This window comes from Notolabrus celidotus, chromosome 10 (genome assembly GCF_009762535.1).
Source record: "Notolabrus celidotus isolate fNotCel1 chromosome 10, fNotCel1.pri, whole genome shotgun sequence".
Lineage (NCBI taxonomy): Eukaryota > Metazoa > Chordata > Actinopteri > Labriformes > Labridae > Notolabrus > Notolabrus celidotus.
The window spans coordinates 27,694,769-27,718,122 of record NC_048281.1 but is presented as its reverse complement, the minus strand read 5'-3'; the positions used below and the strand labels follow the sequence as shown (position 1 = coordinate 27,718,122).

The following is a 23,354-nucleotide window of genomic DNA, read 5'->3' as shown; positions in this document are numbered from 1 at the left end:
TGACTGTGACGTGTAACAGGAAGTGCTGCAGCCTGAGCGTGTATATTTGTTTACTGCCGCGAGTACTCCGTCTACACTCCACCGGCTCTCACGGATATGAATGAAAACTGTCACCGTTTTCGGCGAAATATCTGAGATAGACAGCGTGCTGTGTGGAGAAGACATTGGTCGTGTGTCTTTGACGTTTAAGACGTAAAAATGGGAACAGCACCTGCTAACAAGACATGCTAAAGTTACGCTTTATTAGCCCTCTAACTTACAAGGTACCCCTCACTTAACATCGCAAAGTGTCACTGACAGTGTCATTATTTCACTCTCCTTTTGCAAACTGCAGAGCTGATCACCATGTTTGTGTGCAGGTGTGGTGGTTGGCTTCTTCGTGAATTCAACGCTTTAGCTTGCTAGGCACTGCAGCTAACATGGGAGCAACACAGGACAGGGTGACCTCCTACTACACTGCTCTGAAAAGATAAGGTATGAATCCACCCACTGTGTAAAGATCATACTTTCTTATCAGGCATGCATTGGTATTATAAACCCAGGCTGTTGATATAATCTGTAGCTGTTGTCTCCTCATGTCTGCTTCATGTCTCATCTCTGAAATTGATCTTAATGTTCCCTATCTGTCTCTCTTTAAATCAGCAGAGCACTTTTTATTTCATTCATTCATGAGTGTATTTGACAGGGGCCATGCAAAACAAAAACTGTCAAGCCAGAGTTTGCTATAAGCTCATTTTAATCTGTGGTCCCTGGGCAGGAAGATGCAAAAGAATGCACAATACACATGCTAAAAACATACTAGCACTTAGAACAATACAGAGTCAACAACAGTCCATCACTAATAACACATTTAAAATTACATTTAATTGTCTCTAGTTTGATGCATTCAGAGGATTAACTCAGTGATCACATGATTGTTTTTCCCTGAGCCAGGATTTCAGTTTACTTTTAAAAACACTGAGGCTTGTGCAGTCTCTAATGTGGGTAGGAATTGAGTTCAATTGTTCTGCTGCTCTGACTGAAAATGGAAATGACTCTCTGTGTAAATACTCCTTTATAAATAACCTTGCCTTGCCTTAGGGACCAAATGATGTCACAGAGTGACCAGAGACCCGGTGCATCATGGCGTTATCTGAAGTTTACTGGGATCACCAAATCCCCCTGCCAAAACTCGCTCCAGTGCAAGCCAAGGTCACTGTCGCCCTGGTTGCACTCCTGTGCTTCATTAACAGCTATGACGGGGAGTTTGTGTTCGATGACTCTGAAGCGATTGTTAATAACAAGGTAATTTCTTCTGTGCAGTTGTATAAGACTTATTTACGTATGTCTTCATTTGTTCACCTGCTGAGTGATGTTCTGCATGTGTCAGTGGCACTGGCATCACTCAATGTGTGTTTTTGTTTCAGGACTTGAGACCAAGCACACCTCTAAATAACATCTGGAGCAATGACTTCTGGGGAAGCAACCTGAGTAGCAACTCTAGTCACAAATCCTACAGACCTCTCACTGTCCTTACATTTAGGTAAGAGCACACATCAACAGTGTATACTCAGTCTTTACACAGTTTGTCTCTACATGTATATTAGATGTGCTTATTATGGTTTATAAATTGTACTAACTTTGCACATTTTGAGGCTGCTTTAGAAATGAACTTATTTCCTATTTTATGCCAGTAATTTTTGAAATCCAATCTCTGAGTCTCACTAACTTTGGTTTGCAAAGGAGTAATGCAGGTGCTATAGAAAGGAGGGTTTTTGAGCCCTAGGTTGGCAGGTGGCAGATTAGCATTTTGGAAAACATCCAGAATATCCAGCTTTTTCCCATCTCTGCAAACTACTACCCAGACTTTGGTGGCAATATTAAAGGTCAAAGCCCTTACCCTTTAGTTTGGTTGCTGTTATGTGATAATCTACTTCTCCAGCATGGCACAGTGTCTCTTAGACCCATATATCCTGTGCAGATTTTTCACACTCGCGTGCAAGGGTCAACAGGTGGCCCTCTCATTGGCACTGCTTTACCTACCTTAAGTTGACACCTTTCCTGGAATCTTTAAGTAAGGATTTCTGGAGGATTTACACACACACTGTCTCTACTGAGAACACTAAGATAAGACTGGAGCAGAGGGAAGTTTGCCATTAGAGCTATTCAGCAAAGAGTTTTTCACTTCTTGTGAAGGTTTGTACATGTTGCAGCCATCCTACATAAAAACACAAAATTCAGGGCACTGAGTAAAACAAAGCTGACAACTCAATTACCTCAGGAACACATGCACACTCCTGTACTGTCCTTTACCTTTCATACGCTTAGCATTATTTATTTCCCCATTGCAGGCTGAGCTACCTCGTGGCAGGAGGCCTGCAACCTGTTGGCTTCCATGTGCCGAACATCCTCCTCCATGCTGTCATTTCAGCCCTCATGATTGACCTGTTCGCCATCCTGATTGGTGGACTGGTTTATGATCAGAGTGGCTGGCTGCTGAACAATGCTCCCAAGACCTCTCTGCTGGCTGCCCTGTTCTTTGCTGCACACCCTGTTCACACAGAAAGTGTAAGTAGAGTTTAAGTTCAGAGGTTCCTACATGCTTGTCTTCCACTTTCTGTCTTTCTTTTCGAAGCCATGCAACAGGCTGCACCATGTCAGTACATAGAACAATGGATGAAACACTGACAGTACTTATTAAAGCCATGGAAGCATTTACATACTGATGATGTATTCACAGTGGGAACTCCAAAAGTACTAAAAAGTCTATAACTGCAGTTAGAGATTTTGACATTTACCTGCAGGATTCATATTTATCCACATTAACACTAGATTTGAAAGAAGTGGACACAAACACCAACACCGTTTTTCAGTTTAAAAAACAGTGAACAAAAGAATGCTTCAAGAAAACCCCAAACATGATCCATACCACAAAAGAAAATCAAACTCCTAGAAACTGACCGAGTACCTTAGATCTTAATCTGTCATTTTTAATGATGATAACAACAAACTGCTTATAAAAAGTGCTGTGATAAAGAGCATGTTAAAGGTAGAGCGTGGGTAGTTTAGGACTGTCCATTCAAGCTCTATTGAAGCTCTGTCTTCTCATGTATCCAGAACAAACCTCTCATTGTGTAATATGACCCTGTAACCAACAAAAGGGAGCCACTGTGGCCTTCAGTATATTTACCCCTCGTTTTCCTCAGAAGTTCTGTGTGAAAGTGAAAAGTGAAATAGTGAAAGATTTTTAAAACCTTAACAGAGGATACAAATATGAGATACCCCAAGACATGAGGACAAAAAATGATGGATTCTACTGTAACAATATTCACACCAACAGAGAGTCCTGACCCTCTGAACTGGAAATCCTGCGAAATCTCTTCCAGTCAAATGCAACTTTAAAGTAATCAAACATGGAGGAGCACACAACAATATATCAGTTCATTAATATTTCATATGTTAAATATTTACAGTTTGAAATTGGGGAGGTCATGATGTTCTTCTGAGCAGATCAGAGGGAGTAAAGTCACTCTTTACTGTGCATACTTTACTCAATAGGCTTTATTGAGTGTTGATGTGACAGAAGAGATACACTTTAAAAAAACTTACAAGTTCTCTCAACTTGAAATAATAAGTGAACTAGTTGCAGGAATTATTTTGAGTTCTAACCACTCTTGCTGTTTAGTTGTGCTAACATAAAGATATAAGTTCAGGGTACAAAACTAATTTGCCCTGCTGACTAATATAGAGTATTGCTAACATATAAGATCAAGTTGTAATAAAAAAAATGGAAGTTTTCTTGACAAACTTTGCCTATTGTCAAGAAAACTTCATGTTTCATATAGGCGTTCTCAGAACAAACTCTTCTAGGCTCTTTTTGAAGAGGGAGCTCTCTGAGACCTACACACCATGGGGACATGATCTAGACTTGGCAAAGCTTGATATTAAAATTCATCCCAGTATTTCCTACCAGCTTGCTAACCTGGATATCAAACACACAGCAAAGCACTGCCCTGAAAAGACGAAGACAGCCAAACAAGAAAACAAAATACAAAAAGACTACAATGACCAAAGCAGATCTGAGAGGAAAACTAACCAGTGGTATGCTACTCTTGATGCTATCCAACAACAAACACATCGCTCCCACCATGGCGTCCTTCATATTTTCAATTGTGTCACATAAGTGACGTTGCTCTAGCAACTGTTGACCAGCTATGTCCCTTTAAGGTATATATCAGCCATCACCATGGTGGTGCAGAACAGACAGAAAAACAGTCCCCATGGTGTGTCGGTCTCAGAGAGCTCCCTCTTCAAAAAGAGCCTACAAGAGTTTGATCTGAGAACACCTTTTAAAGTCAGAATTTGATGTATAGACTCATATGCAAATCATATTTCTCCCTCGAATGCATCAAATGTGTCTAACTGTGAAAGCTCTCTGTATAGTTTTTGAACTTGGACCGGGTTGCTGGTATGGCTTTGTCCGTCCCTTTGAGACAATGCAGTGTTTGTGATTTTTGGGTCACAAATAAACACGGACCTCCTACTGCAGCACATCATGGCATCCTGGCATAGCAGTCTGAAGGTTTTCATACTGAACATGCAGTGGTTCCATGCCAAGAACAAAAGCCCCGCCACAGCTGGGAGCGTGGGGCCAAGGATCCATGTGCAAGCACGGCCTAACTATTAGCTGTGTTGGGATGCTTATTGACCTGCCAGAATATGTGTGTTTCTGCTGTAAAGCCTGGCTGGAAGGCAGCAGTTCCCCCTCTCCATTCCCTTTAATCATACAGGTCAAGGACTAGGGGAGACCTGGGGGGTGGGAGGCAGGCAGCCTGTTGGCTTTGGCCTGCTGCATATATCAAAGCAGGCAACCCCAGGATGCCAACCATACTGTACCCACACACGGTATAGAGCACACACAAATAGAACATGCTGGTAATGAGAGATTCTTTCTTCCTCTGTTAATACGCCTCCATTTGTTCCTGGATGCAAGGCAGAATACTTTCATATAAACAAAACACAATAATCTATCAAAAGATGCAAATGCTAATTCTACTTTTTCAGGTATACTAGATTCTTGTCTTTCTTCTCTTCTCTAAACAAGGTGGCTGGTATTGTGGGTCGAGCAGATCTTTTGTGCGCTCTGTTCTTCCAGCTCTCTTTCCTCACCTACTGCAAAGCTTTCAACAGAGGTAGGTACCTAACGCCGCGATTACTCAGAAACACTGTACTGTACAAAGGACTGTTTATACGTGCTGATGAACACAGTGCCAGCATCAAACATTCTGGAGCTGCTTGTTTTTCAACTCATCTGTTTGAACAGAAACTTATTTGTTTTAAAGCCTGAACCGTCCATAACCGGCTCCGGCCTTGTCTTTGTATCCTCAGGGAGCGACAGAGATGACAGGTTTTCTGTGCAGTGGGTTGTGGTCAGCCTCTTGCTGTGTGCTGCAGCGATGCTCTGTAAAGAACAAGGCATCACAGTCTTGGTACAAAGTCTCTTTTTTCGTTTGTCTGTTTTTTTTACTCATTTAGTTGTTTTTTTGATGACTTCATCACATCCAGTAAAAAAAATGTTTGAGACCTTATTAGTTATACACAGAGGAACTTATTTAAAAAAAAAAACATGTCTCATGTCTCTCATCTCTTTATGTTCTTCTTGCTTTCATGAATAAATCTGCAGTTTTTCAAATGGAGGATAGTTAGAGGTATTCAGATGCCAGTTTTGGAAATGCCTCCAATGCAGCACATCAGCTTTTGACCATCAATATGATTCTTCTTCTTCTTCTTCTTCTTCTTCTTCTTCTTCTTCTTCTTCTTCTTCTTCTTCTTCTTCTTCTTCTCTTCTTCTTCTTCTTCTTCTTCTTCTTCTTCTTCTTCTTCTTCTCTTCTTCTTCTTCTTCTTCTTCTTCTTCTTCTTCTTCTTCTTCTTCTTCTTCTTCTTCTTCTTCTTCTTCTTCTTCTTCTTCTTCTTCTTCTCCTCCTCCTCCTCCTCCTCCTCCTCCTCCTCCTCCTCCTCCTCCCTCCTCCTCCTCCTCATCCTCCTCCTCATCCTCATCCTCCTCATCCTCCTCATCCTCCTCCTCCTCCTCCTCCTCCTCCTCCTCATCCTCATTCTTCTCCTCCTCCTCTAAAAGACAAGCCTTTACTGCAATAACATATATTCTTACTGCTATGAGTAACTACGGTTTAAAATAATCATTACAATAAACTCAACAACAAAACAGGTACATTTGATAAAAATGAAAAATGGTAATGCTAAAACAATGGTAATTACATTATTATTTTTTTCTCAAATAAAAAGGCATCAGGGTATCTTTATCATATAAGTCAGAGGCTTTACACCAGGGGTGTCAAACATACGGCCCACGGCCCAAAACCGGCCCGTGGACGACTTCCCAAAGTGAAAAAATGACAGAGAAAACATTAACTGCAATTTTTCAATAAAAGTAACTACTATTTCAAATTTGTCCTCTGGGAGTTGCATACAATCATAGAGCTAATGGAGCGCACCTGAACGGCGTTCTGGGAGAATATTTGCAGTTTGCATAATCCGGTGGAAATTCATAGACTTTTTAGAGCACTTCAAGATCCAATCGACACTAAAGTTTTCATATATGTAAACTTGTAACAGCAGGAGCTGTGGTTCCACCTTTTTCTGAAAAAGGAGCCACATATCGTGCGCATGCTTACCATACATGTGCGTACATCATAGGTGCGCTACTAGCACTACACCCCTTCATACAACACTGTCCAGCAAGTTAACTGTTCATGCTGGAGCTGAGGGGTCCATAAAAGTCAACTTTACCTTCTTCATTATAATCTCTGTGTGTCAGGTGACTGGGAAACCTGTGTGTTTGGTGTGTTCGCACCAGGTTTCAGTGCTTAAAGAATATCATATTTGGCCCCACTATGAGACTCATCATGGCGAAAAATACAACAACTGTTTTTCTAAAAAAGATAGTTCATGTTATGTGAACATTTTCAGAATGTACTTGCACTTTTTGCACTAAAACAAGGGGAGTTGTCCTCTATAGCAGGGGTTCCCAAACTTTTCAACCCGCGACCACCAAAATATAGGTGCCAAACACTCGCGACCCCCACTGTCCCTCACAGAAATTAAACGTTGCTTCATATTTCATTTAGCTGGTCTGCAGAAAATGAATGAACTTGCAGCTACTGAGGCTTTTGTTTAGTAACTGTTAACTAACCCTAACCTCAGGAGTTCAGTGTCTACAAGGAACAAAAAAAAACTAATGAACCATCTTTATCTGGATGTTTTATTTCAAATTTAACTACTATTTTTGTCGATACTTTCACAATAACGGTTTAAATATGACATTTGAGACAATTAAAAAATATATTAACCCCAGAGGGTCCCGACCCACACTTTGGGAACCTCTGCTCTATAGGTTATTATGTTATGATTTTACTGGTCTGGCCCACTTGAGATTAAATTGGGCTGCATGTAGCCCCTGAGCTGAAATGAGTTAGACACCCCTGCTTTACACTGTACTGGGCAAAGTGAGATAAAACAGTGATAGCAATCATCTCCATCCATGGTATGAAGTAAAGGAAAAAATGGTCACTGAGATGCAGAGAGTGTATGCATAAAGACAAGTCTAGGTATGAGAATCTGTATCAAGATAAAAAAAAAAAAGGTGTTGGAACATCTCTAATAATTTGAGCTTGAGATGTATTTTCCTGCTGACCTACATACATTCTAAATGCCATTCTCACACCCTCCTGTATGTATGTTCCTTCAGGGTGTGAATGCAGCCTTTGATGTCCTCCTGATCTGTAATGTTAATGTGTATGAACTCAGCCAGAGGCTACTCCTGAGGAAGAATCTACTGGATGTGAGTTACACTTCATTCATCCTCCCCCTCTTTTTTTTATTTTTTTATCATGAATTATGCACTTCCTTGTATGATTAATGTCACATCACATAAATCCTCAGTGTGAAAGCAATATGACTTTTGGTTCATTGTGATAATGTAACAGAGCTCGGGAAGCAACCACCACATGTGCAGTTTTATCTGTCGGTGACATGTGGTTATATTTTCCCTGACAGGTAAGTGAGATATTGCGAACAGGACTGCTAACACGGTTGGCTCTCATGGGTCTCGGAGGACTCTCTATGCTCTATGCACGCTGGAGGATCATGGGAACAGGACCACCAGCATTTACTGAAGTAGATAACCCAGCATCTTTTGAAGACAGTATATTTCTTAGAGTGAGTATGGTTTTTTATTTAATATGAGATGCAACATGACAACATCCTGAAACTCTCTTTATTAAATAATTCTTAAAATAAAAAAATCTGATGTTTCTTTTCCCCCGTTAACCTCCATCATCTTTAAACAAACTGATTGACTTTTATTCTGATCTTAAAATACTTCTCCTCCCTTCCTCCCTCCTTCTCTCTCCCACTCTGCACCCCTCCTCTTCCTCTTTGATTGGCAGATTGTGAACTATAATTACTACTACTCTCTGAATGCCTGGCTGCTGCTGTGTCCCTGGTGGCTGTGTTTTGATTGGTCCATGGGCTGTGTGCCTCTCATTAAGTCAGCCACTGATTGGAGGATGGTGTGGCTGCTGCTGCTCTGGTGCGTCCTGATAGGCTTGATAAGTCAAGCCTTATGCTCGCAGGACATCCAGAGAAGGAGGTAAGAAAGCACAACCGGCTCTAACACACTCGCTGAAGACGAGATGGAGTACATGTTGGCCTCTCTAGACTTAGACTTGATTATGAAAATTGTGTCTGATCCACTGCAGTGTGACGAGAGCAAAATCTCAATTGAGCCCCAAAAATTCTCTGTAGGTTCGCAGAGAAAGTTTTCAGAGTTTTGGACAGTTTTTGGAGTTGATATTGAGACAAAATTCTCTCCCCATACAGCATTAGAGTGCTGTGTTCATGTATATAATCCTTTGGCCTTTTCTGTGCCCTCTCTCTCTCCCTGCCAGGACTCTGACCTTGGGTCTGGTGCTGCTCGTGGTCCCCTTCCTGCCAGCCTGTAACATATTTTTCCGGGTGGGCTTCGTCATTGCTGAGAGAGTGCTCTACCTCTCTTCAGCTGGCTACTGCTTACTGCTGGCCTACTCCCTAGGACACTGCTGCTACCGCTGGTCCAAACACAAGGTAGGGCTGATACATACTGAAAACATCATGCAAAATAAAGGACACCACATCCTTCAGTTCAAGCAAAGACTCGACCCTGTGAACTTTGGGTTTCTATAAGCCTTGAGTGTCACTTTGTCTGCTTTAAACTCTTTTATTTAACAACCTGTTCCAGCTTTCATGATCCATGAAGTCAGTGATACAAAGCTGGGGCTGAAAATACTTATGGCTCACCTATGAATGGATGACAGCAGCAGGTGGACTAGGGATGGAAATTTCAAGCCAAAATACTATTCGAATAACATAAGGCACCGGTAAAAAGGCTGAAAAATTGTAATTGTAAAATGAAAAAAACATTCTAAGTAACTTTGATTTTTTCAAAGTGAACGAACATTTGAATAGTCGAAAATCATTACCCATCCCTAGTTTGGACCAGGGATTAAAAATCACGAATTAGGACAATTTTTGAATCGGCAAAAAAAGAAGAAACGTTTATGATATAACTTTTCTACTCCTCACTCAGCCATGACTTCAACTTGGAGTTTTAAAGCACAACAAAATACAAATTCAATCCATTCAAATCCACTTTATTTATATAGCACATTTTAAAAAACAAAGTTTACCAAAGTGCTGGAGAGTGAGGTAAAATAAGTTTAAAAACACAGAACATAAACCACTGTAAAAATTAAAATAAAATAATTATAATAAAACACGTAAGACATTTTGAAAAATACTTAAAGACACGTAAAAAACACAGTAAGAAAAAAAATACATGTAAAAAAATAACAATAATAAAATAAAAGAACAGAGACAGAGACCACACAACTCTAATGCTGAGTTAAAAGCCAGGGAGTAAAAATAATTTTAAAGATGAGTTTAAGAGTTGGTAAGGTTGGGGACATTCTAACATGAGGGGGCAGCTCATTCCTCACGCCTACATTGCAGTATCAAAGCATCTCCATGTATCTCAATAACACTACTTCCCACTAACATTATTCAACAAAGATAGCTATTTTAACCTTAAAGCTGGGGTTGGTAGTCTCGGAAAACTAGCATGAATTTGAATGTAGGATGTCTTCAGGACTCCGTCTAACCCCTCCCCTCCTCCCTCGGAGCTCCTCCAAAACGACCCCCCCCCTGCTGTTAGTACTCACAACTATCATGCTAGCATTATCCAGTTGTACTGGTGACACGATATCAGGAGAAAAGTTCTAACACATATAATACTGTAACAGCTCTACTGTTTGTTAAACGTGTTCAGTGTAGATGTTCTTAATTCCTACAGTGTTGACAGTCAGTGAAGGCATCAGGAGAGGTGTAGAGTGTGTGAGCGGGAGAGAGGAGAGACAAGAGAAGTTCTTCATTCATTCAAACATTGATTGCTGTTTTGTTGGTTGGCGTGATCATGGCCGACAGTGACCGGTTAGTAAAGATCAACGTGTTCACGCATCGGCTCATCATCCCTACAGCGTCCGGACAGACGCTACGATACATATAAATTTTCTGTAGGACTTACTAATTGTCATTCATTCTTCTGCTTGTCAGAGCCCCCGTGGTGAGAGCTTTTTAGACTCTGATCTGGACTACAGTTTTCTACTCCTCACTTTTGGCACCCAAAAAACGGCGATTGGTTGATGTTTTCCCAGGTTTACTCCGGCTGTAGATAGCAGCTTTTCCTCGCTCTTTTTTAAGAACACATTATGTATTGATTGCCATCAGGACATGAAGATCATTTTCACCAGTATAACAAAAAGTGTATCTAAATCTGATTATCAACCCCAGCTTTAATGTATCCCTATAACATTAAACACTTAAAAAAATTAGACTTAAAAGGTGAATCATTCGACTCAAATCAGGAATCAACCCAACATCTAGTTATCTTGTATATGTGTTTGTGTGTTTGTGTGTGATTGAGCGATTAATCATAGCCTATAACAAGTCAGAGTTTTCTACAAACTGATCCTTTATCCTGAATATAACCTGCTGCACAGTAGGTTAGGTGTTTAGCGTGAGTTCCAATGGTATCCCAGTAAGAAGTGAACCACCTTCATAGTCCTGAAAAAACAGAGTTAGCCCTGAAGTTCCCTCGATTGCCGAAAATCCTACCACGTAGTACGCCCCCCTTGATCAGCAGCTTTCAGTAAAATGAGAAGGAAGTCTATGAGAGCACTGAACATGTGTTGTTGTTTTTTTTAGACGTATGTGGTTCTTGAGTGTCCTTATTTTCCCCCTTATCCCAGAAGCTGCTGTGTGTGTCGGCGTTCATGCTGTTGTCAGTGTATGTAGCTCGCTGTGCTCTCCGCAGTCACCAGTGGCGGTCAGAGCAAAACCTCTTCACCAGCGCCCTGTCTGTCTGTCCGCTCAATGCCAAGGTAACTACCTGTTTTTCTGCCTGTTTGTTCTGTGTCAGTGCATAATGATAGTCCACATGCAGTTAGACTGTAACACCATATGTGTTGATCCCACAGGTCCACTATAATGTAGGGAAGAACCTGGCAGACAGAGGGAACACAACCACTGCCATCGAATACTACAGAGAGGCTGTCAGGTACGTCTCTATACAAGCACTGAGAAGCATTCTTATGGGTTTAATCTATGTGAGAAAGAGCTGAGTCATGTTGACCACGATTTTGTGACTTGCAGGCTTCATCCAACCTACGTCCACGCCATGAACAACCTCGGGAACATCCTGAAGGAGAGGAACGAACTGATCGAAGCAGAGCAGCTGTTGTCTAAAGCTGTTTCTATTCAGTGCGTCACCCACCATTTAATTACTGCGGCACCTTTCACTACACATCAACAACCATGTCATTAGCTAATTTACAAAACCAAATTTCTTGCAAAAGCTCCCCACTGATTGCTTTATGTTGTTTTTACATCTGTGCAGGCCTGACTTTGCTGCAGCTTGGATGAATCTGGGAATAGTTCAGAACAGCCTGCAGAAGTTTGAGGAAGCAGAGAAGAGCTACTGGAACGCCATCCGCTTCCGGAAAAAATACCCAGACTGCTACTATAACCTGGGACGTTTGGTGAGACACCACGGTGCAAACACTGTTTTGATGCTTTTAGTGGTTAGAGAAGAAGTAAGCTTTTAAGAACATGAGTAAGGGTTGTGGTCAGGTTTGGATCACCGTGAATCATAAATACATTTCTGCCATAAAGAGGATTTTCTAACGTTCCTTCTCTTTTGTTCTGACAGTATGCTGACCAGAACAGACATGTGGATGCTCTGAATGCATGGAGGAATGCAACGGTGCTAAAACCTGACCACAGCCTGGCCTGGAACAACATGGTCATCCTGCTAGACAACACTGGTATGTGCAAAATAACACAAATACACATGAAGAAAAACAACCAACCAAGAAAAAGAATTAGGATTTTAACATCCATCATATTAGGCTTTGGTTAGCCTGTATGGTTTCAATAAGGGTAGAGATCAGAAGAGCAGTCAGCCTCCTGAAGTAAAATAAGGAACGTGAGCATCTTGTGATATTCACTGTCATACAAGTTTCATAAAGCAATGACTGCTCAATCCTGTTTCTCATCAGCACCACATTGTTCTAAGTATCAGGATTCTGAATCAGTTGTGGAAAAAACTGAAGTCTCTTATGAAGAGAGTCAGGATAATAGGCAGCCTGTGAACCCTTCTGCTGTCTGTCTCCAACCGTTAACTTCTCAAGATGATCCACGTTCTTTATGTCAGTGCAGGCGTAAGTCTGCTACTCTAAAATGAGATTTTTAACCTACATATACACTAACAGTCAAAAGTTTGGAAACACCTTCTCATTCAAGGGTTTGTATTTATTTTAATTCATTGAAACACTGTAGATTAATACCAAATACATCAAACTATGAAAGAACATATATGGAATTATTTAATGAACAAAAAAGTGTTAAACAAACCAGAATATGTTTTATATTTTAAACTCTGTAAAGTAGCCCCCTTTTTCCTTCATGACAGCTTTGCACACTCTTGGTATTCTCTCAGTCCGCTTCATGAAGTGGTCTCCTGGAATGGTTTCTAATTAACATGAGCCTTGTCAAGAGTTCATTGAGACCATCAGTTGTGTTGTTCAGAGGTCGGGTTAGCACACAATGGATAGTCCTATTTGACTACTGTTGTAATCCAGATTATGGCAAAACTATATTATTTCATAGTTTTGATGTCTTCAGTATTAATCTACAATGTTGACAATAATTAAAATAAATAAAAACCATTGAAGCAGAAGGTGTGTCCAAACTTTTGACTGGTAGTGTATGTAATCAAAACATCTTTAGAATAAAACTACAACTTTTTTGTTCTAAGATTATGACTTTATTCTCATAAATTTGCAACTTTAATCTCTTAATTTTACCATTTTAATCTTGCAAATATATGACTTTAATCTTGTAAATCAGCTAAATTATTCTTGTGAATTCAAAACTTTGTTTTTGGAAATTTGCAACTTTCTTTCTTACGACTTCATTCTCGTAAAATTACAACTTTATTCTTGTAATTTTATGAACTTATTGTTGAAGTCCCTTCTTTTAAAATTCCTTGATGTGGTAACATGCAGCCAGACATGCTCCAATGAATAAGAGCAAAAGAAGCACAGCCAAAAAATGTTATACAAAAAGAAGAATAAAATCAATGAATTGCAACAATAACCAGTAAAATGTTAAAAGTTATTACAACAATAAACATGGGGGATATTTAAAGTGTAGAGAACAAATCATTTACATTTAAAAACCAGGCTTAAAAGATGTGTTTTTTTTATTTGTACTGTGAATAAATGAATGAAAATAAATAACACCTCATGATTGAAATACGCTGCTGGGCATAAACATATTTCTTATATTCTGTTTTATTCAAAAGGGAACACTAGAGACAAATCACGCAGTAGTTTACAGCATTAACTCTTTAATTTGTGAGGACATGTACAACTTTGATCAAAACGATATTAATAGTGATAGAAAAATGATAAGCTTTACTAGTTTTTAAATTTTGGTCATTTTGATTTCAAACAACTCTCTGTTGTATGTTGATTTTGTTCCAGCATTAACAGCCAAGTAACACAGCGTTTGTTATTTTGGAAAAGCAGGAAATCTAAATGGCCAACAAGATTAGACCGGAAGAGCAGGAATCAGTAATGCTTGAAATTTATGTATTAAAGCTTTGTGTTGTGAGTTTTGAAGGCACTCTTCCCTGCCGTGTGGAGAATGCTCTGATTTCCAAACGCTCGAGCCGTTTTGTCAGAAGCTGCTCCCGCGGGGGCGGAGTCTCCCAGGAGGGCACTGGAACTGTCCAATCAGGGCCCAGTGTGTTCCTGATCAAACGTGGGCAAGCACAGCCAGAACAGCGCCCCCTCAGAGTCCCCCCACCGCATTTGTTCCCCAAATCTGACAGAAATAATTCTACCCCTGTCTCCCCGGCTCCCCAGCAAACAACAAAAAGAGGGAAAAGAAGAACAATAGGTGTCATTTTCAAATAGCAAGGAATGGAGGATATTCTTTCCTCTTTGGTGTTCACCCACCCCCCCTCCTCCTTTCTGGTTTTTGTTCATTACACAAACAAAAGGCAGAATCAGCGCAGATTCACCAGACAGTCACACACACGTAGTCACATGTTGGCAGGATGTGTCTGAAGGGCAGCGGCCATGACTCAGGACATGTCTCAGGACTGTCATTGTCTGTCTCTCTTTCTGCGTGTCTATCCATCTATCTGTCTCCTTCTTTCTCCATTTCTGGCCAGACATCAGACGGCTCTGTGACAGAGATCAATAACCCAGTGGGCCTTGTGTTCAACCTTAATTAGGAGACTAAACCGCACCTCCATGTGTGGAGAGGGAAAAACTCTGCTCTAGACACTGCTGACAAATAAAGCAAGCAGTCAGATTCTAGACGATACCTGCTGTTATTACGGTTGTGTCTCCGCATTGGTGGTTGTTATATTCATGTAGTTTACAGTTTTTAGTTGCATATTTTGGCTACAATGTTGATTAGATTACACACAAATTCCAGCAATCTGTCTGTAAGGTCCAGTAAGAAAAAACTAAAATGAATTTCTGACATATTTTATTGTTTTTTCCTTTCTTTTCTTTCTTTCAAGGTAACTTGGGTCAAGCCGAGCTCATTGGTCGCGAGGCTCTGAGGCTCATCCCTAATGACCACACCATAATGTTTTCATTGGCTAATGTCCTGGGGAAACAACAGAAGTACAAGGTCAGTCAGTGTCACACGAACTCTTCTTTCTTTCTTTCTTTCTTTCTTTCTTTCTTTCTTTCTTTCTTTCTTTCTTTCTTTCTTTCTTTCTTTCTTTCTTTCTTTCTTTCTTTTATCCCCCTACAAACCTAGTCACAGTCTGAGATCCTCTGGCAGTGCTCTGTTAGCTGTTCCAAGGACCCGACTAAAAACTAAAGGGGACAGGGCTTTATCAGTCAGAGCTCCTACACTCTGGAACAGCCTGCCAGAGGAGATCAGACCTGCAGAGTCATTACTCAAGACACATTTTTACAGGAAAGCTTATATTGTGTGATTTTATTTAGTTTTAGCTCTGATTTTAAGGGTCTGTTTTAAAAGTTTGTATGTTTTTAAGCTTTTATTTCATTTTATTTTTAATCGCTTCATTTTGCTTTGCACTTCTTGTTTTTATTGCCCACTGTAAAGCACTTTGTTACTTGTATTGAAAAGTGCTATATAAATAAAGTATTATTTCTTTCTTTCTTTCTTTCTTTCTTTCTTTCTTTCTTTCTTTCTTTCTTTCTTTCTTTCTTTCTTTCTTTCTTTCTTTCTTTCTTTCACAATTTGTTTTATTGATTTTGTAATTACAGTGTATGTAAGCATTGACAGTGTAAAAAAAAGAGATACAAAGAGTGTGCACCAATGGCAGTACTTCAATACAATGCAATACAACAATTTTACTGGCCTTTTCATGACCATAACCCCAAGCCCCTCCCACCCAAACCTCACATTACTTACATAATAAAAAAAAACAAAAAAACAACAACAACGATTGTTAACTAAATAATACAAAAGAAAACAAATAATTAATAAAATAAAGATACTCAACAGATTATTATTTTTAATGCTTGTGGAAGATTTTTGTTTCTTTCGAGCCCCAGCATGTCTGAGTTAAAATGTATATAGAGGGTCTGTGATAACAGTGACACTTTGGATCAAAAATTTGAAAAGAAAACAAAGCTGTAGAGAGAGAGAGCGGGCAGAATAAAAACAATGAAAGTTAGAATAAAGTAGCAACAAAATATGGGAATGGAGATCAATTGAAAAAGTCAATAAAAGAATAATGAATGGAGAGAATTCATAAAGGAATTGACATTTAATTATTGCACATATTGCTGATGTGTGCAGATGTTTGGGTGCTTGTGTTGGGAGCAGAGATCATCATTTGCATCATGTGATCAGGATAACTTCCTCCCCGTATCGCTGTATTTGCCCTCTAATAGTAATTGTTGCAAAGCATCATCTTTCATTGTAAGGATTGTATTTATGTGTTTTTTGTCACCAGGAGTCAGAGGGCTTCTTCCTGCAAGCTCTTCGGATCAACCCAAATTCTGCCAGTTGCCATGGCAATCTAGGTAAGCTACTGCAACTTTGACAAATCTGTTCAGAGATTTGAGACACGTTCAGAAGTCCAAGAAGTAAAAGTGTGTGCAAGAGCTTTAAAGTTTAGCCCCAATATTTAAAACACAGCCTGAACATGGTTCGCCCGTCTTACCCTCAGCTGTTCTGTATCATCGCTGGGGAAAGCTGGAGCTGGCAAAGAAACACTACGAGCTGTCTCTAAAGTTGGACCCCGAGGCTCCTGGGACCAGAGAGAACTACAACATGCTGCGACGCAAACTGGACCAGCTTAAACGACACACACCCTGAGGGAGCCTACTGGGACCCCTGACTGTCATACAACACATTTCCTCTGTTGTTCCTTTTTGTATCACTCTCTCTCATTAATACTGGCTTTGTACCATTTGGAAATAAAGACCATGATCTGTGTGTCAGAGTTCTGCTCTTTTCTTTTCAGTGGAAAAACAAAAGGGTAAAAGCAATGTGTTGCACATTTGCAGGTTGTTGTTGCAGGTTGTTGTTACAGACTCTTTCATGTCCCTAATTAGATTTCCTGGGTGTGAGATGTGTCCTGATGCGGGATGCAGGTGTGCCGGTTACATGGTCGTCTGCTCTGTGCTGTTTTGTTGCCCCTTTCAAGGGCCATGTGGAACTGATCCACGGTGAACCCCATCCTCTTTTCATCTCTGACCCCGTGTTGTGTCAGCTGGACGGAGCAGCACACGTGTGTGGACCCCGAGAATCTGTTGTAAAATGTATTTGATTTATTTGGCTGCTTTTCAAGAGTTCAAAATGTTCCTTTAAAAGTTGCTCAAAGTCTGCACATGGCTGCAGCGTTTTCTTTATTCAAGTAGGAAAAATAGTCCATGAAAAGCATCAGCTGGTGACTTCAGACCACTGGTGGGCTGATTTGGTTATCGTGTTTGTTTCTTAAAGCCTGTCTCTTTTTGTTCCTGAGTGTGATGCCACTCTGAGATTCAAACTCCCCCTCTGCCTCCCCTCTCCTCCTGCAGCCTCTGTAGTTAATGGGAGAAAGGTGTTTGTGTCGGGGAAGTTTTTCTGAAGTGTCCACGAGGAGACGAGGGGTCAGCAGAGACAGGAAACCGCCGGCCGGTGCTGTATGAAAACAGCTCTGTAGCAGAGAGAGACCTTCAAAGAGAGACGGGGCTGATCTCCCTGGAGACTATTCATGCGCACACACACACACATACACAGCCCTGCCTGCCTCTTGAAGACCGCTGCTGAGGGAAAAGTCGACCCCAGTGTGAAACATCAGTCAACAAGTGTGCACCCGGGGTCAAAGTTCAATGCACTTCTATTTTTTCACCTGCTTCCTACAGCTTGCTGGGAACTTTTGAAGCCATGGCGGGCTGGTATGGCTTTGCTTTAGGAGCTGCTTAGTTTGTTTACACATACAGTACAATACACCAGTTTGAGCTTTGATGCTCGGACGATGTTACTGATCTGCACATCGGGGGTCTCTGCAGCACACACGACCATCAGAGTCCTCGTATATGACCTCCTAAATATGTGACTAATATCACATGATGAAATTTCCTCCTTACTTACTCTGTTTTTATTTTTGCTGCTTTGATGTAAAGAGTGAGTGGAAGATGTGTCTGAAAGCACAACAAATAGTCTACACATACACACACACACACTCTGAGTGTTGTTGAGTTTAAGATGAAACCTGTTTCAACAAGCCCGGTGTAAAGGTCAGGATGGTGAAAGGGCTTCATGCTATGGAGCGAATGCAGACAGAATAAGATCAAAAAAGGTTTGAATAGTGACATTCAAGACTTGAAGCTTTTCCCTCACATTATCTTTCGTCATGCAGTGTAACATGCCGTGCAGACGAGCTACGGTCGGCTACAAAACCATCAGCTATTCCCTGTATGTACTCATGGATCCTTTTCTTTACTTTCTGTGTGATCATTTCATTGGGTGCCTGCAGCTGACTGTCGAGCTGCTGCACAGCTGTGCTGGCACATCAGTGGGGGAGCGCACTTTTATCATAATCATTCTTTGAATACCTTTCATTATCATAAAATATGTGAGTATTAAAGGGATGGATTCACCGGCCCCGCCAACATCTTCATTATCCATTCTGACTGACAAAAACCTGCTGTCCTAGGGAGTGACATTAATAAAAGATGGGATACTTCTGCCTTATGAAGTCCTCTCCTTGTTCTCTGGGTTTTCACTGTGCACCTTTTACCTGCTTGGATGCTCTGTCACAATGCTCTAATGAAATCATGTCTCAGGAGGGGTTCTTTATTGTGTTCTATTAATCACACTGATGAGTTTTGATCATTGTAATCAATGTTTTGTTTTTTTTAAAGGGAGAAGCATGTCTGATTGTTTCCAGTCAAAACCACTCACAAATCTGAAAAGCCAAATTCAACAAACTCGTTATGAAAAGAAGAGAAAAAAAACATTGTCGTCCTTTTGTTGCCGCAGCATATTCAACAGAGGAACAAGAAGCAGGGGAGCACTAATTTGAACCCACTGAGGGCGTTTTGGAACAGCAGGTGTGCTATTTTGCATCTGATAAGCAGCAACAGCCAGCGTGCCAACAAAATAAAGAAACGCAGGGCTTATCAAAACTGCAAAAAAATGAAATGTCCCGAGACATTAAATGAGGCAGCAGTGGGAATATGCTTGATGGTCAAAATGAAACCTGAATGACTGGGATTGAAAGGACGGGCCTTTTGATTTCAGAGTTTAAGGCGTGTGGTTGGCGAAAACTGGACATTTGGGAAGGCTAATGCTGTGGATAATATGAGCTGTTTCCTTCCACTGTTTTCTTTCAGAGCATCAAATCAATGGAGTTTAGAACAGATTACAGAGTTCCCATCAGGTGTAACATTTAGAAATAACAATAGTATCATCAGTGATGCTTTATCCTTGTGAATTTTATTTCTCTCATCCTTAAATGTAATGTATGTGCGTTTGAATTCAATACTGCGCTTTTCAACTGGTGACCTTTAAGAATCTCAGTCCAGCTATTTGTCATGTCTCAGGACATGAGTACATACAGTACGTATATTCTTTATGTTGCATGCAGGTGAGTGTCCAGAGGAGTGATCAGAGGTGGCACTGCCCTCGTCACAATCTGATTGACCCCCCCCTCCCTGAGTGCCAACCCTAAATCTCTGGCTATGATTGGCTGTTGACCTTATCAGAAGTGGGGGCTTAAAATAAGCTATTTGGGCTTTGCTGTGATGGGCTGTCAGTAGCTTTCTTTGTATTTAAATGTTGCCTTCAGGTGCCTTCAGTTGTGACTTTGGACAGACATCTTCTTCTGAACTCTTACAGATTTAGTCCAGTCAAGTCAAATTAATTTTATAAGTTAAAAGCAGAGTGAGTTGACCGAAGTGTGTCACAGACAGAGGCAAAAGGCTAAGATTTATTTGTCGATCTCTGTTGTGCTTCTTTTTGAAGTTAAATAATTATACACAGGAAAATAAGAACTGTGTGATACTTTCAAAATAGTTGTTAAAGCAGCTAGCAAAGAAAGAGATGGTACCTGCTTTTACACAGATACCTCGTGTAGGGGCCATAATGTTGATTTTCTATCTTATTCGTTAACCATGATTATTTCCTTTTTTATTGCTTACTTCATTTCCGGTTTTGGGTTCATGGGTGTGGTTTACCTTTTATCTACCTGTTCAGTTGGGGGCGGGGGGTACACACACAGAGGGTGAGTGGGGTTGAGTATTTTTTGTTGACCGCCACCGCCACCGTCTTTTTTTACATTGATTTATTTTGAGTGTTTGTTAATAAATAGTAAACCTACTTTGAACTTTGATTTTGATTTAATGGCAAGACGCGTCGTCAAGCACGACCCCATCTAGTCTCTGCGGCACCTTACAAGCTGAGCCGCTTCACCTCGTCTGGCCACCCCAATCAAAAAAGTCTGAACACAGCCCTGGTTTACGCAGTGTCTCCTTTTGTATTTTAAGAAGAGTTAATTTTTTATTGATTGTTTATTTCTGTTATTTCATCTTTTAGATCACTCTTCTATCTTTCATGTTTTATATTTTACAAAGCTGACTCTTTAGGGCAGCTCACACTGTGCTGTTCTGTTTCTTTTGAATTAATTCTACTCTACCATTGTTAGCACTGAAACACACAGAGTATCCAACAGCTATAACTTTAGATCCTGTTTGGGTGGAGGAAAATTAAGGAAACTAAAGTGCACTTACCCTTTTTAGATGTTGATTTATGCACATTATTCATTTTAAAATAAAGAAATGTTACAAAAATGAGAGAGGAAGACACAGCCTGGAACACACACACACACACACACACACACACACACACACACACACACACACACACAAATACATGCACACACTGTACATCTGTAAGAGCAGCTTTGACAGAGTTCTCATCAATGTGACAGGATGTGATCAAGGGCAGTCCTATGATGTGTCCGCTGGGCCTCCATAGAGGCCTCACTCCTCCCACACACACACTCATACAGACACCAACCCACCCCCCCAACCCCCAACCACAACAACCCTAATGGGCTCTGATGGGCACCTCCATCTTGCTTGTCTAATTGATGTAAATACTGCGCATTTGAACCCGCAGTCCGTCCCACCGTCCCCGTCCTGTCCCCCCTCCCCTCTCTGTTTCCTCTAACAGTAGGGGTCAAAGGTCAGGCTGACTGAGTGATCATTAGACTGGCAGGCCTTATTAGAGGAGCAGCTTGTCTGACACCCCGTCCACATCCCGGAGAGGGAGCCACCCTGTCCGCTCCATCTAGATCAGATTACATGACACGACCTCGGAGCGGATACTACCAGTGCTCGACGACACTGTAGGCCACTGGGGCACGGTGGCATTTTCAGAGGGGTCCCCTCGCCTGTCACTGCGCTTCCCTGACACCACTCTGTCTGTCTGGCTGCGATGCACTCTGTCATTTTAAGGAGGGCTACTGTCACCGGGCATCGGGACTGTTGTGTCTACATGCCCTGGCATTTTCAGCAGCGTTCCCTCTAACGGAGCATCGAGCCACCCTCTTGAGAGTCGGCAATGTCGCAGCCAGTGATTAATAGTTCGAGATGGGCTATAAAACGTCCAGTGCGGCCAGATGCTAGCCAGGGCTTTGCTGAACTGATATAATGGATAAAGTCTGCCAATTTGGCTCCCTTACAAAGCCTGGAAGTTCCCCAAGATTGATTCTGTTTCTGTGTAGCAGTGCCCTGGGGGCTGAGCGTTGAGGATGCACTCTTGTGAAAAATGTTTCGCTGTATTATCTTCTGTTGAGAAAAGCACCAAATGATCATGGATGTAACAAAATGGCCAATATACTCGATGACATTTGCATGCAACAGTGGAAATCTAAGCCAATTTTTTTCATTTCTTAAGTCAAGGAAAGGCTCTGTGGCTGTGGATGAAAAAAGATTAGGGAGGGGGGTGTTGGGATAATTTGCAGCAGGAGCCTTCTGAGACTGTTTTGCAAAACAAAACGAAGCAGCCAGACCCTTATTGAAAAATATAGTGCAGTGAGACGGAAATTTATTAACTGGCACCAGTTAATGTGTGCATTATTCATTTCTGGCGAGCATGAAAAATGATCTAAAGAGGTTTGAAATTGCAGACGCGCAGGCTGACTGCACAGTGGCTGGGCTCGCTGGTTCGTTTCATCCCTCTTGCAGGGGTGTTTGGGGCAGAGGAGGAGAAGGTGGAGGGCTGGAGGAGCAGAGGGACGGAGGGATGGTTGATGGAGGGATGGAGGGGAGGAGTGCGAGGCCCTTTCTGGACAGTAGGGCTTTCCAGTAACAGCTGTGCTTCTCTCACGAGGGGGCGGCAGCAGCACTGGGAGAGAGGCTGCTTGGGACAGATGGAGCAGCCCGGCACCACCTCCCATCTCACCTCCCACCATGGCTTCTCTTATTAAAAATACATCTCTACCACTATTAATGTGTGGCTGAGTTTATGTATCAGTGCATGCATATTGTATGTGCATGATTGAATTTGTCTTTTAGCGGCAGCATTAAAAGTTTTGCTCACTTCCTGCAGGATTTGAAGCAACTTTTTCAGGAGGTGTCACTCTCATTTTCGTTTGTTTTCCATCGTCTTTTGCTTATTTCTTTTCCTCCTGTCTCTTGTATCCCTTTTGGACTTTCCTCTTCCTCTACCTCTCTCCATAGCTGCTAAAGTAGGAAGTTGTGGGCAGGAGTCAGTGCCAGTGGCATATGGCTTTCCACTGCGCTCAACATCCATACAAAAGACAGGCCCATCAGTCATGGCTGTGTCCGGATGAGGGGAGAGAGCAGGCCTCTGATGAATGGTGTTTAGGGCTAACCTGCTGTTAAAACATTACCTCCCAAACACACCGGCTCCCTGAAGCACACGCAACATTAAGAACTGTAAAATACCCTGAAATGCGGCCCTTGTGTGCACACATCATGTACGCCAGGTTATAGCAAATAATAAATATGCTTCTTGCACAGAAACCCCGGGTCAGGCCTTCGTAGACCAATTACTGCAGAGCATCTGCTGTATAGAGGGAGCACGCTAAAGAACTTCCTATTTAACAAGAAGGAGTGCTGCTTCCTGCTTGCTCCAATAGCTCGCAGTGCTCGGAGTAAGCATGGAAAGGGTCTCCTCGATTAGACCAAATTAATCCATTCTTCAGGGATTCTTTTTCTGGTTCTATGGTGGAACCGGCGCCTTTGTT

At 41.4% G+C, this 23,354-nt stretch overlaps 1 protein-coding gene across 1 annotated transcript; it reads left to right on the top strand.

Annotated features, from left to right (window-relative positions):
* The first annotated feature begins 4 nt into the window (after positions 1-4).
* On the top strand, positions 5-17,089 carry tmtc4 (transmembrane O-mannosyltransferase targeting cadherins 4). The gene is made up of 19 exons (XM_034694623.1): positions 5-263; positions 360-474; positions 1,081-1,284; positions 1,407-1,522; positions 2,331-2,547; positions 5,084-5,171; positions 5,368-5,468; positions 7,746-7,838; positions 8,054-8,215; positions 8,446-8,648; positions 8,947-9,121; positions 11,341-11,472; positions 11,569-11,648; positions 11,744-11,851; positions 11,988-12,129; positions 12,300-12,414; positions 15,189-15,301; positions 16,605-16,674; positions 16,821-17,089. The coding sequence occupies exons 3-19, from the start codon at positions 1,123-1,125 to the stop codon at positions 16,967-16,969; spliced, it is 2,226 nt and encodes a 741-aa protein (XP_034550514.1). The 5' UTR covers positions 5-263; positions 360-474; positions 1,081-1,122; the 3' UTR covers positions 16,970-17,089.
* Positions 17,090-23,354: the final 6,265 nt, after the last annotated feature.